Source organism: Akebia trifoliata, chromosome 8 (genome assembly GCF_017979445.1).
Source record: "Akebia trifoliata isolate Shusen 1 chromosome 8, ASM1797944v1, whole genome shotgun sequence".
In the NCBI taxonomy this organism is placed as follows: domain Eukaryota; kingdom Viridiplantae; phylum Streptophyta; class Magnoliopsida; order Ranunculales; family Lardizabalaceae; genus Akebia; species Akebia trifoliata.
Genome location: NC_141382.1, coordinates 44,229,767 through 44,244,167, shown reverse-complemented (window position 1 = coordinate 44,244,167; position 14,401 = coordinate 44,229,767). Strand labels below are relative to the sequence as shown.

Genomic DNA, 14,401 nt, shown 5'->3' with positions numbered 1-14,401 from the left:
CTCACTGTCTAAGAGTAACCATTTTTTTTCTTAATTTTTTTAACAAAGTAAAGTAACATCATGCAAAGATATCTGTGTCTAGGTTTTTCTGGAAGTTATTATTTTCTAAAATAAAATTACACAATGACCATAGATCTTTACCTTTTTAGTTCTAGACCACAGAAGATAATTGTTTTTCAAGGTATTTATGAGAAATATGCATATTACGTATACATATGGAGTAACGTTCGATAAACAAAATTGCCGACAATATTTTAGACAAAATTTTATTTTATATCATTCTCACAAAAAATCAGTTCATTCCAAAACTTTTAATCCCATGAAAAGTGGTAATTGATAAAAAAAATTGTGGCCCACGATTCTTCAAATTAAAAATTAGGGTTAGAAATTTCATAATTGACTGATTTTTTGTGAGGATGATTTCCTTACCATAGAGATCATCTTCACAAGTAAGGAAATCATCATCACAAAAAATCAGGTCATTCCAAAACTTTTAACCCATATAAGATAAAACACTTTGTCTAGAAATTTTACTACAGAACCCGACTCACATATATGTATATATTGTAAGTTGTAACCAATGGAGTGTATCACCTGTAGTGGGACTAATCTATCTGGGGTTGTATACACCATCCAACATCTTGTCGCGTGTTACAATGTTGAAGTAGCCACATTTTTGTGGAGGGACATGTAGAGACTTGAAGTCACGACCTAGAAAGCATACCTAGTCTTTTACCATCTCATGTATATGAGACATGCAAACATAAGATTTCAATGATATCTTAGTAATTTTTGCAATTATATTTCTTTAGTAAACACTCTTAAGAAAATGCTGATTTACTAAACATGAACTGAAAATTGTGAAATTCCCAGTTCTGTGTATTATTCATTTTAATTTCAAATGAAAAATTATCATTTTTGGAACTAAAACATTTTACTTTGAGTGGGAAAAAAATTTGTTGTGTTATAAAGTGAATTATTTTTAATCTTTACTATTTACTAAAATTAAAGTAGGCAAAATGTTTACTATTTTCTAAAATAAAAAAGTCCCCACTTTAATTGAATATTTTAATCTCAAGAATGGTAATTCATTGTTTTCAAAATTAAAATGAATATTGCTTTGAATTGGGAATTTCATAATTTTTCTACCTTCTCAAAAATTTCCTATGAAAATATCAATTTTTTATATATATTTTAGAGAAAGAAATATTTAGTATTAGAGTAGGGATCAAGAATAGTGTCCCATACCTGACCAAGGTCAGGTGGCACCCCATTTTATGTCACATAGCATTTTTGGGGACCTGCTTACCGTATGGATATGTGATCCATCCCTTGGTGAATCTACGTACAAAAAATCGTAGTAATTGATAACTTGTATCCACTAGATCTAAGATCTCGAAAAAGACTTTAAATCTAATGATTAAAAATCATTCTTAAGACAATACTACAATCAATGGATGTACATCACTAATCAAACTAATCTTTTGTATGTAAATTCATCAAGGGATGGACCACATATCCATAGGATCAATTGGTCCCCAAAATGCCACTTGACATAAAATAGGGTGCCACCTGACATTGGTTAGGATCAAGACACCATTCTGGATCCCTACTCTTATTATTATTAAATGATATTTTTGTAAATATAAAATCCTACAAAATTATTTATAAAAATAACACTAAACAATAACAACAATTTTTATTTTTTAAGTCGTGTTGGAGTGACCTCAAGATTAGACCTCATATTCCACATCTTGACATGAAAATAAATAAGATCCATAGATACTTTTTCAATCGTATCTTGCAGAAAGCATCTATGATTCCAATATACTTTCAAGTCAGGATGTGTGATGCGAGGTCCAATCCTGAGGTGACTTCAGCATTATTCGTTTTCTTAAATAAATTAAATAAAAAAAAGACTTTCTTTTGCATTAAAAATAAAACTATTTATGAAAAAAATATGGTCTAGAGGTTGTAACACTCCCTTAATCGATGTATAATTTGCATTATAAATCATAAAGTAATTTGCTAGAAAAAAAATCTCTTTGTAAAAATCAGGTTTGGTAAGGTGGTTGAAAGATACACTAGAATGATGGAGGCGTGGGTGCGAGGGAAAAGAGAAAGGGTCTGCCGCACGCCAAGAAAGAGATTGGTGGGTTTTATGTTGGATGACGTGGCAAGGGCACAGAACATAGATCTTTTTCCTTGGTTATCCCGGAGAAAACGACACAATGCGAAGCGCACAAACCAAAAGCATTTGAATCAAACCAAAAAACTAGGCTACATGTAAGATAACAGGGAACCCACCACCACCTCAACTTCAACCCATCATTTGACCAAGAAATTTGATGAAACCCACAACAAAATCACTCAAAACCCCACTTCACATACCCCCACTATATTATTACTCTCTCTCTATCTCTTTCAAAAAAAAAAAAAAAAAAACCAGTTGAAATTGATGGGTTTTATGTTGTTTTTGTATTTACTTGAATTAATGTCTCCAGACAAAAACTGGATGAATTGAAACTGAGTGATGAGGATGGGTTGTTGGTGAGGGAGTGGGTGTGTTGGTTTCTGTTTCTAATTTTGATTTCATGGGGAATTGCTGGTGTAGCGGGAAACCTTCCATTTACAGAGTATCTTCTAATGCAAAGTCGGGTAAGATTTGTGTGTCATTTGCTTCTTTTTGTTGTTTTGTTTTCTATTAGTGGGTTTTGTTTGTTTTTGAATTTTGGAGGTGGGTTTGTGTTCTTATGCTTTTCAGATTTGAACAAGCAGGAAAGGATCAAAATCTTTCTTCTCATTGCTGAATTTTGTTTTTGTTTTTCTTTGCTCTCTTCTGAGTTTCCATAACTGAATTATGCTTATTATACAATTGGTCTTAGATATATTTGAATTTTCAAATATATCTAAGAATTGGATCTTGGGTTTGTGCTTTTTATGCTTTCTCACATTGAAACAAGCTTGAAAGGTGATTTTCTTTGTATATATTTCAATGTTGTGTTCCATTTCTTTATGTCATGATGTATTTTGTCATTTTAGAGTCTCCAAAAAACCAGAGCCCGTCACTAAAACAAGGGGTGAAAATCAGTAAATTACCTTCAAACCCGAAAGAAGTTGAGGATTTACGTCGTGATTCAGCTGCGAATCTGTTGATTGCCTTCACTTTCAACGAGCTAAAGCTAATTACGGGGAATTTTAGGCGAGATTATATTTTGGGTGGAGGAGGATTCGGAAGCGTTTATAAAGGGTTGATCACCAAAGATTTTAGGGAAGAGCTTCAGCCTCTTCAAGTAGCTGTTAAGGTTCATGATGGCGATAACAGTTATCAGGGCCACAGAGAATGGCTGGTATATATAACTTTAATTCTAGTTTGCCATCTTCTTTGATATTGATGGAGTTTTGTTCTTGCCATCATTTTTACCGAGGATTGGCTTGGTGTGTAGGCCGAGGTAATATTTCTCGGACAACTTTCTCATCCAAATCTTGTGAAACTGATTGGATACTGCTGCGAAGATGAACATCGTGTCCTGATATATGAGTATATGGCTTTGGGTAGCGTGGAAAGCAATCTCTTTTCAAGTAAGCCTCATAATCTTCCTACACCCTTACAACTATTTATAATTCTGTCTCTTGAGATTGATTGGTATGCATATGCCACATAGCATTACAAAACCGCAGCTCCACTATAATCAGAGATGAATGGTTAAAGTTGAGGTACACTTTTGCGGTGCTATGTGACAAATGCATAACAACCAAATTAATAGGAAGTTTATATCACGTGATAGTAAGATCAGCTATGCTTTATAGAGTTGAATATTAGGTGGTTAAGAGGCATCATGTTAATAATATGTTGAGATGAATGAGTGGAAAGACTAGAAAAGATAAAATTATAAACGAACGTAGTAGTCCAATGTGCAATAAACTAAGAGAAAGTCGATTGAGATGGTTTGGGTATGTTCAACTAAGTCCGATTACATCCACAACTAGAATAAATATTCAAGTTGAAGGTACTAAAAGAGCAAGACGAAGGTCCGAAACAACATGGATGGAGATAGTGAAAGCAGATTGAATTCACTTGCAATAACGAAAGAGTTGGCTTTGGACAGAGTGGAATAGAGAAGCTGGATTACTTTTTTAATTGGGGAAGAAATGATCATAAACATCCAATTAGTAGGCTGATTTTGAATTGGATGTAAATAGTGGGCCTCAAAAAATCTTTGGATCAGATGGTTATGATTATTCAATCATTGATCAAGATAATGGGTATGTGTGCCAATTGGATGGGGGCATGTTTAAGGAATTCAGCCTATATGTCTAATTGTCTTACCCATTTGTTTGATTTGTGTAAGAACAAAAAACCTTCAAAACTTGGGAATTGTAAATTTTGCTTTAAGCTGTGATTTTTACTAGTGTTGGAAATGTGAGTCTGGCTGTCTTTCTCACCAGCATGAATTATATAATTATCAGTTCCAAAGGTAGGATGGTCAACTAAGAATCAACTTTGGTACTCAAACTGATGCCCATCATCATCAACGCCTTATCCCATAAATTTGGCGTCAGCTGAACGATTCTTGTTCCTCCATTCAATTATGTTCCTGACTGAAATGAAGGGTCAGGGTTCATTTTATGAGATGTCGGAATTTTACACTGGCTGCCAACCTGACGTAACCCAGCCAGGCTTGGGATTGCAGTGTAGTTTAACAGAAAAACTACACAGTCGGAGTTGGGAGTAAATTCAAACACCACTTGTTTACATTCCCCCCCTTCATTTTATGAGATGTCGGAATTTTACACTGGCTGCCAACCTGACGTAACCCAGCCAGGCTTGGGATTGCAGTGTAGTTTAACAGAAAAACTACACAGTCGGAGTTGGGAGTAAATTCAAACACCACTTGTTTACATTCCCCCCCTCTAGTCTCATTTGAACCTTTATTTAATCACCTGGGTGACCTAATGTTCTACCTTCGGAATTCCTAATGAGTACAGTATTTAATTAAAATTTTTTTTTCTGGTGTGGCAGGAGTATTACTTCCTCTTCCTTGGTCTATTAGAATGAAGATTGCATTCGGTGCTGCAAAGGGTCTTGCATTTCTCCATGAAGCTGAGAAACCAGTCATTTACCGTGATTTTAAAACATCGAATATTTTGTTGGACCCGGTTAGTATTTCACCAAAAAAAAAAAAAAGTTTTACAAATGCTATTAAGAGTGGATTGAGTACTTGCCGAGCTCACTGAGTGAGTTTGTATCAATGCTTAATGAATCATGCAAAGAATCTTAAACTGAGGTTTACCAATTTTCATGTAAAACAGGAGTTGAGCTTGCATCAGGTATGATTCCTTGAGTAAGGTTTTTGTAAGCATAAAGAAATGATTAAGTGCCCTGATTACCCAACCAAATTTCAAGTTCAATTGGAATCATACTCGCGACGAGTCTGAATCCTATGCTTTCATCTTCCCTAAATGGTCCATTCAGAAAATGGGTTGATAGAAAATTTTACTTCATTCTGTAGTTCAGAACATATTACATACAAACTATTCATCATTTTTACACATAGTGACAATTCTGTTTGTTTTTGTACAGTTATGATAGATGGATGTATTGAATCTAGTTATTGATTGATCACTGGGGATGTACTAAACACGTATATAATGTAATTGTAGCTCATTTTAGCATTACAGGAGATCATCCTCACAAAAAATCAGCCCATTCCGAAACTTCTAACTCATATAAGACAAAAGACTTTAACTTTGGCTATATATATATATATATCTATATATATATATATATATATATATATATATATATATGGGACCGGATCAAGGGACATATGTAAAAACAATGTAACATTAATAAATTTTCAAAATATGGGTTAGAAGTTTGGGATTGAGCTGATTTTTTGTGAAGATGATCTCTATGATGGGAAGATCATCCGAAAAAAAAATAGTCCAATCTGAAACTTCTAACCCCATTAAAAGTGATTTAGAACGTGGACCGTCGATTTTTTTTGCCAATTTTTGTCAATAATTTGTATATCACTTTTGATGGATTTAGAAGTTTCAGATTGAGCTGAATTTTTTGTGAGGATGATCTTCTCATCATAATGAACATCCTCACAAAAAATCAGCTCAATCCAAAACCTCTAGCCCATATTTTGAAAAACCATTGTTTTACATATGGCCCATGTACCGCCCCCTATATATATATAAAATTGTAGCTCATTTTAGTGTTAAAGGAGAGTGAAATTGAATAGGGAAACTAGGGTTTCAGGGTCAAGATGAGGTATGGGTAGAAATCCCAGGCTGTAATTTCTTTCTCAAAGTTAAAGAATTGCTCTCATCTCATTCGTGGATGTAGTCCTGTGTTATGTGTTTGTGCTCTTATTTTTATTGCCTTTCTAGTTTTACCTGTGGTTTTGCGTTCACTTATATACCCTGTACTCAGGACTATAACCCAAAACTTTCCGACTTTGGCCTTGCAAAAGATGGACCAGTGGGTGATAATTCTCACGTTTCTACTCGCATTATGGGAACATATGGTTACGCAGCCCCCGAGTATATAATGACAGGTAGACTTCACTGTCAGTCGTATTCCTTTATTGTGTGTTGTCTTCATTTGCTTCACTTTCTCTTAAATTAGCTAAAAATGCAAATTCTATACAGGACATTTGACTCCTAGGAGTGATGTATACAGCTTCGGCGTTGTTCTTGTTGAACTGCTCACGGGTAGAAGATCTTTAGACAAGTCCCGTCCAGCTCGAGAGCAAAACCTTGCCGACTGGGCACTTCCGTTACTCGTTGAGAAGAAGAAAGTTCTCAACATTGTTGACCCAAGATTGGAAGGAAATTATCCTGTCAAAGGTGTTCATAAGGCAGCTATGCTCGCTTATCATTGTTTGAACCGTAACCCAAAAGCAAGGCCGCTAATGCGAGACATTGTAGATTCTTTGGAGCCTCTTCAAGTCACTGTTGATATCCCAAATATAGATCCTAATTCCATTGGCAACAATTGAATCCTAGCTGTAGAATTTCAAAGAACAGAAGATGTTTGATGTGAGAGACTTTTGTTTTTCTTGCACCTTTTGCTGTTACACTATAGGCCAAAAACATACTTATCAGTGTGCTTGCAATTGTATTATTGGTCTGGTTGGGGTAAATTATCAATCTCAACTAATATATATATATTTTTAATTCTCGAAAATAGTCCTTTGATATGGGTTTCTACTCAGTTGTTGAAAGCTCTTTGATTGTCTATGTTACTATATCCTTATTCAGTGTGTTATATTTAATTTCATTAATATATGAGTTATAAAAGAAAGTTGGTGTGACATTATAAAACTTTCTTTTTTAATCGGTTAAATTATTTATCCAAAATATGACTTCAATAGAATTAAATGGGAATCAATATTTAGATAAGGCTTTGATGATGACGACGAAGACGACAATGATGAATCATGATGCGCATGATATGGTGTTATGTATGCATGTCCACCTCTGTGGCCACCACTAGCATGACCATAGCCAATAATAATGGCTAAATTTCATGAGAACATGACTCACATGCGGGGTGGTCCACTTCTTTCTGAGATGGAGATCAACATTATATATATATATATAGGGAAATGTTCAGCACCCAACCATGTGGTTGCTTGGATGCATGTTTAGAATTGGACCGTGTAACTTACTCTCGAATCAAGAGATTAATCTCTTCGAATTAGCTTGTAATTTAATAGAGGATACTATTTGATAATATTGCTGATTACCGCTTCTCGCTGAAGTGAAAAGCAGTTCAGACCCACTTTTGATTTTGTGTCGCAAATAGTGCTTTGTCCAGTCAAACAAATGTTCAACTTTCATTTTTATTCCTCATTTTTAGTCCATCTTACGCTTGTTACTGTAAATAATTTATTTTATTTTGCTAAACAACCGTTCTGTCTTCCATGGCCAAAAAGCACTTTCTAAGCATATGGTTACCAAACATCTAGTTACTCAATCAATATTCTTAAGAAAGTGATTCCAAAGCACCATAGCCTCTAACAAGACCTATTCAAACCTTAATGAGAATCAATTCTGTGTACTCTAGTCTGAGTCTACAAGATTGCTTTCCTTCCAAACTTCACAAAACTCCTAGAAACCATTTCTGTCTCAAAAGTTATCCTTTTTGAAATAGTGAGGAAATCCAGACCCAAAAATCAATCAAATTCGATCATCAGTTTAAATAGATTAAAAATACAATTAATAATTCATCACATGAAGTAAGATCTTGTAGGAGTTTGATTTCATACAACCTTGCAATCCTGATTGGTGAATTTTAGCCAATCAGATTCGAACAATTTCAACTTTGGATAAAGTGGAATGATGAAGGAGCAAGATTCTTTTAACCAACCCTTTATGTGATGAAATAAGGCTTTGTTGTCGTTGGATGCTGAAGAGACATTGAAATTTACATTCCAATGTGTGCACGGAACCATAGATGTTTTTCATCGAGATAAGAGTGAAAAAGCATTAATGGTTCTGTGTGCACCTCCACATCAGCAATGTGTGAAACTTCAATGTCACTCTAGCACGACTGCTTAAACATTTTCTCATTATGGGTTCTTAGACCATGTCGTGATGGAATCCAAACCCACGATGAACAACATTTGAATCCAACAGTTATAAAAATCACAATTAATCAAAGAAACTGATTAATGAAATATATCTAACCTCCTGATTTTTCATTTCATTTAAGATTTTTCTGATTCAATGAATTTGTGGTGGTAAGATGCTATGATAGGGTAGACAGAGCATCCACCTTTGCAACAAACTAAATAAATAAAGAGGAGAATTTATATTGCCATATCAGCTCTTTTTATATATAGATAATTCATGAATCAATGGTTGGATTTGTCAATTATGTTATGGCTGACACTCAACTAACATGAAATTTTATGTCCCTTAAAAAAAAAATAGAGGGAGAATAAAGCAATTGTAATTGTGATTTAAAATTTGATGTTGTTTTAGAATGTTTCAATTAAAATTAGAATGAAACATAAATGTTTTGAAATGTCTCTGGATAATCTGACACCCCTCTCTGACATACGCCCCCTATGCCCCCATCATAGAACCATAAATCATTTACCTCGGGATACACAAAAAAGATTTATGACTTAGTGTATACCGAGGCAAATGATCTACGGTTCTGAGATGGGGGTGTATGTTTGAGGGGCGTCAAAAATCATTATTCTTCCAACAAAATCATTTACAATTTTTTCCTGATCAAAATGAGATTTGAAACCTCAATTACAATAATAATCTTTATTTTCTTCCTTATCAATTTTTAAATTTTTATAATCAGTCATTTAAGAGTTTTAAATGCTTTTCTCACTTGAGACTTGACTAGATATCCAAATTGAAGAACATCTCTAAAGAGGAAGAAATGAAAAAGAAAATGAATGATTATTTGAATTAATACTGGAGTGATTTCAGTGGGAGAACATCTTGATGTGATGGCGTGCGCATGCCTCTAGATGTGTTTTCTTCGATATATAAGTAAAACACATCTATGGACATGCGCACACCGCCACTTCAATGTGTTCCCTCATAAGGTCACTCCTATACGACTCTTATTTTATCTTAAAGGCCCTATATAATTGAGTCGTGTTGGAGTGACCTCAGTGGGAGACACACAAAGGACACCTTGACATGGTGGCGTGCGCATGTCCGTTGATGCATTTTCCTTGTATCTTAATAAAATATATCTATGGGCATACGTGCCACCATGTCAAGATGTCCTCATGTGTCCCTCAGTGAGATCCCTCTAGCATTAATCCATATAATTTTAGAAAATTGCAATTGCCACACCAACTTTTACTAATGCCATACCAATTCATATGTAAATCATTAAGGAATTGCAGTTGGCGTGGCAATAGTAACTCTCTAATTTTATTGTCTGATGTGTTATTTAAAAAAGAAAAAGATGATGTGGTAATATAAGCTCTCTTAAATGAAGGAATCATATAAGCTACATGAGAGTTATCTATTAAATTCCTTTTACTATTTCAATGTATGATATCTTATTTTCTTCATCTTCACTGCCCCTCAAAAAAGATTAATTCTAAAGCTTTGGATGAAATTAGAGGAACCCAAACAAGTTGGTTGGTTAACAATTTCCAAATTCAACAATTTCAACTCCAAGACATTGGTTTTGATGTTATTTCACTTGTTTGTGTGCATAGATGTAGAATTCCTCAACTGTTCATGAGAAGTTATTATTAAAACTTCAAAAAGTGTGCTATTTGGGTTACAGTTACAGGGTGAAGTGTTCATTGGTTTGTCTTCCAATTTGGTGTATTTTACTGTAGGCTTTCCAGCTAATATTTCCCTTTTTGTTTCTTCTTTCTTTCCTATTTATAAATTTTGCAGTAAAAATGGTTTAGTATGGAGTTTGAGGGTAGGATGGTCATTTGGAGGAAGTATGAACAGTTAGTTTCTTTCTTTTCCTCAAAGAAATTACGAGGGATATCTTTTTGATACAAAACTTAAGAAACAGAGACTTCGTGATAATTTTGGGGCTTGTTTGAGAGATACCCATTTCTTTAAATTTACATGAGAGTTTGATTTCATCATCTGAGATCTTCAAAACCCAGAAATTTTCTGGGGTTTCCTTCTTTTCTATTTTTTCTGGGTTTCAAAAGGAGGTTTTTTTTTCTTTCAAATAATTTGTTAAGTTTTATTCTTTATTTTTGAATTAGGTTTGTTGTTCTTCAATGGGGTTATATTATAACTTCTTCTAACCAGTTTCAGTTGAACCAACTTCAATCAGGTTTTATCAGAATCAAAGATTTGGGTTTCTTATTATTGTGAATTTGATTCTTTTTTTTCTATGTTATGAAAAGGTCTGTTTATAATCAATTTTTCTTCAAAAAAATTTCATGAGGGTTTCATTCTGCAAGTTGCACTGCCCTTCTTTCATTTGTTTCTTCTGTAAACCATCTCCTCATCTTCTGTCTCCTTACCCATTGAAATTAGAAAACACCCCAAATGTTTCTTCAGCATTATCTTCAGTTCCTGATGTTGTGGATCAGTTACCTAACGAGCCGATTGAGGTCGAGAAGGAGAGCTTAGATGGGAAACAAGAAGTTGAGAATTTCCCGAAAAGTAGCCTCAAGAAGCCGTCTTCGGATTCGGGTTCTGGGAAAGAGGTTGAAAAGGGGAGGGTACAATGGTTAGATAACTTGGGGAAAGAATTGGCTGAGATCAGGGAATTCGAACCAAGGTTTGTTCAATCCTCTCTTTTTTCTTTTAATGCTATTTGTTTCTTAGTTTTTCGTCTAATTAACTTTTGGTGGATTTATAATGTAGTTCATCTAAACAATATGGTTATATTCCCTGAAAATGGTTTTTTGAGGTTCAACATTCTTTTAATTATATGTGGGTATGCTTGAATTTTGACTTATTTTGTATATATTAAGTATAGGAGTTTAAATGGAGAAGTCAGTTTAAGCTTGAAATTTTTGCAAAGTATATATAACCTCTGATTCAGCTATGTAATTCAGTTTCTGGCCGAAGTCATGGGAGAACTATATTTAAAAACATAGGAGCTCAGTTTTCTTTATTAAAAAAAAAAAAAAAAATTGTAACTAAGGGAGCAAGGTTATAGAACATGGTGGAAAGGGTGTTTATGTCAATGAGTTATTTTCTATGATTTGCTTGCCATATAAGCAAAATTATGGGTATTTTGATTTTCTGGTGTAGGATCCTCAAAGAATTCCAAAGTTTCTTCTTTGAAGATTTCTTATTCAGATGGGATCTTGTGATTGGGGAGGGTTCTACATTTTAGCCCTTTATATGACTTTTTTCTTATGAGAAAATATACTTATCGGAAAAAAGAAGAAGAAGAAAAAAATGTTGAGCCCATGCATGTCTTTCAACAAATGCATGGTTAGACCTGTTTACACACTGATGGAATTGAATTTTAAGAAATTAAAGCTCAATGGTCAAACCTACAAGAAGGGGATGATGCCTTTTCTTTTATGGGTCCTTTTTGGAAAGGTGGTTGATATATATTATGGGATTTGTTGCTTGGCCAACTTGGAAATATTTCATAATTAATGAGGTAGATTTGTGGTGGTTTAAGTAAAAATATGACAATTTAAGTGTACTAAAAAGGTGAGATGGAGAACACCAACTAGAAAGAGTTTATTTATTTGCATAAGTTATCATTAGAAAACCAAAAGAAAAAAACAAGAACGCCAACTAGGAGATTAAGACAATCCCAAAACAAGCAAACAAAAGCAAGAAAGGAATCCCAATCCGCCACCTAACATGTGTTGTCCCACCTAAAACTGAAAGCTTCATATAAAAACCCTTGAATTCCTCAAATGCCTTAAAAGAGTTGTATTGCTTAAATTTGCTGTGGGGGATTGTATTTTACTAGGGAATTAGATCATTAGGTACAACATCAACTTGAAGGTATGGGTTCCATTGAAGAGGATTAGTAACTAAATGACAAGATATCTACCAACAAAGGAATTCTTTTTCTACTCAAATAAGTCAGCACCTGACATTTTAAGTACTTTATACAAATTTTGTGTGATGTGCTCAACTTTGGAGTTACTTGTGTTGTGCTCTAGGTTTCATTATATTTGTGAATGAGATGTATATTTTTTCACAAAATCTCCATTATAAATGAGATTATGATTATATACGCCATTGAAGAGCTACTCTCCATCAACAGTAGTCATGCGGAATGCTTCTGCTAGAAGATCCTATGGTCTAGTTGTTTCCTTTTGAGCTTATTCAACCCTGATATGTACCAAGGACAACATTGGCTTGGCTTATTGAGATATTTCTGTTGGAAAGCCATGGAAAATTGATTCTGTTTTTATGTTGCATCTAATCAGAAAAAATTTCTGACCAACTAGCATGAATTTTCTCTCCATATCTCCCTAGCTATTCATTTAACGAATTCCTTGCTACCCACATTGAAATTTGCCAATAACTGTTTTGAACCAACGTAGGTTTTGTGCCGTATTCCACTGATTTGATATCCTGTCCTTGAATCATTTTCATTATGTTTTCTTCACATTTGCTTGTACTCCATTCTCAAGAGAATGCAATAGATTAATATTTCTTCATCTGAAGTTCGAAGATTTTATCAACTCATAATATAATTTCCAAATTTATAGAATACATGCCGTCGTAGTTACATAAGACCAACGACAAACACCAACTCAAAAATGGATTTAAGTTAGATTTTTGCGCCAATGGACGAATAGCGTAGACAATATGTTGTACCCATCTGGGGATTTCCATCATTTGAAGGACCTTTTTAGGGGTTATTTTGAAAATAATAATCCTTTCCAATTGTATGGGGTTTGGGTCCTTTTGGAGGTTTCATGTAATTTTTATGGGTTTGAGTGGATGAGGTCACCTTCCCTCTCCAATTGGAGAGCTCATCACCTCCATTTTAACCTTATTTGAATGCAAGATCAAATCATCCAATCCAACGGTGGTCCACCGAGAAGTCAGGATGATTAATAAGTCGACAATATATATGGTATAGCATGAAGGGTGCACAAATTTTCAGCTTTTCACAACCACAAAACACCTATTTGATGAAATTACACAAATCTGATGCACATTTCTCAATTAAATATATATATCTATTGTCGTAACTTGATTTTCCTTTTATCATTATGATCATCAGCACCAAAGCCTTGTCCCAAAGATTTGGGGTCAGCTAAATGAATTGAGTTCCTCCGTTCATCTTCTCATAAGGTATCCATCGTTATTACCTAACGTCTTTTTATCACTTTGTTATATTTTCCACAGCGAATCGGATGACTCAGACAGCGGAGGTGATGGCAATCGAGGGTGTGTTTGTGTTATTCAATGACCCCCACTTCCCTTTGCAAATTCTTTGTGAGCTACAAAATGGAGAAGAGAACAACTACTCTTCCATGGAGCTCCCTATGTTTTCCGGTGCTGATTGGTTGATGAGTTAATGGCTTCAACTTGGCTTCGCGGAACTGGGTTGGGATTTACAAGGCTGCATCAAAGCAAGATGCCGTCGATGATTTAAATCTCTCTCGCTGCCCTGCATCAGAATCATTGATGCTTCCATTATTTCAATCATTAATGTTTTTTTCCCCACTTTGCAGTCTTTTGTTGTTTAACTGATTGTGAAATTTCAAGCCATCTTCAATCTATTGCCATTAATTAATGGTTTGTTTCATGACTTGTCTTTCATTTTCGATCTGTTCGAGTTAGCTTCAATAGTCTTTACTTTTAAACTGTCTGGGTAGAAACACCCGACAATTTCTATTTATATTTGCTACTCTCCTCCACCCGTGCAGAGTAGCTTCCTCCTCTTAATTATGTTCTACCATTAGACACAAGAGCTTGGAACTGCACTTCA

The 14,401-nt window shown here is 34.5% G+C and overlaps 2 protein-coding genes across 2 annotated transcripts; both read left to right on the top strand.

Annotated features, from left to right (window-relative positions):
• Nucleotides 1-2,267: 2,267 nt before the first annotated feature.
• Nucleotides 2,268-7,249, top strand: LOC147397044 (putative serine/threonine-protein kinase PBL16). Its single transcript, XM_086452444.1, has 6 exons — nucleotides 2,268-2,658; nucleotides 3,043-3,350; nucleotides 3,447-3,582; nucleotides 5,024-5,160; nucleotides 6,446-6,569; nucleotides 6,664-7,249. Exons 1-6 carry the CDS (start codon nucleotides 2,595-2,597, stop codon nucleotides 7,011-7,013), a joined length of 1,119 nt encoding a protein of 372 aa, XP_086308570.1. The 5' UTR covers nucleotides 2,268-2,594; the 3' UTR covers nucleotides 7,014-7,249.
• Nucleotides 7,250-10,107: 2,858 nt separating this feature from the next.
• LOC147397043 (uncharacterized) lies at nucleotides 10,108-14,218 on the top strand. The gene is made up of 2 exons (XM_086452443.1): nucleotides 10,108-11,257; nucleotides 13,816-14,218. The coding sequence occupies exons 1-2, from the start codon at nucleotides 10,914-10,916 to the stop codon at nucleotides 13,877-13,879; spliced, it is 408 nt and encodes a 135-aa protein (XP_086308569.1). The 5' UTR covers nucleotides 10,108-10,913; the 3' UTR covers nucleotides 13,880-14,218.
• The last annotated feature ends 183 nt before the right edge of the window (nucleotides 14,219-14,401 follow it).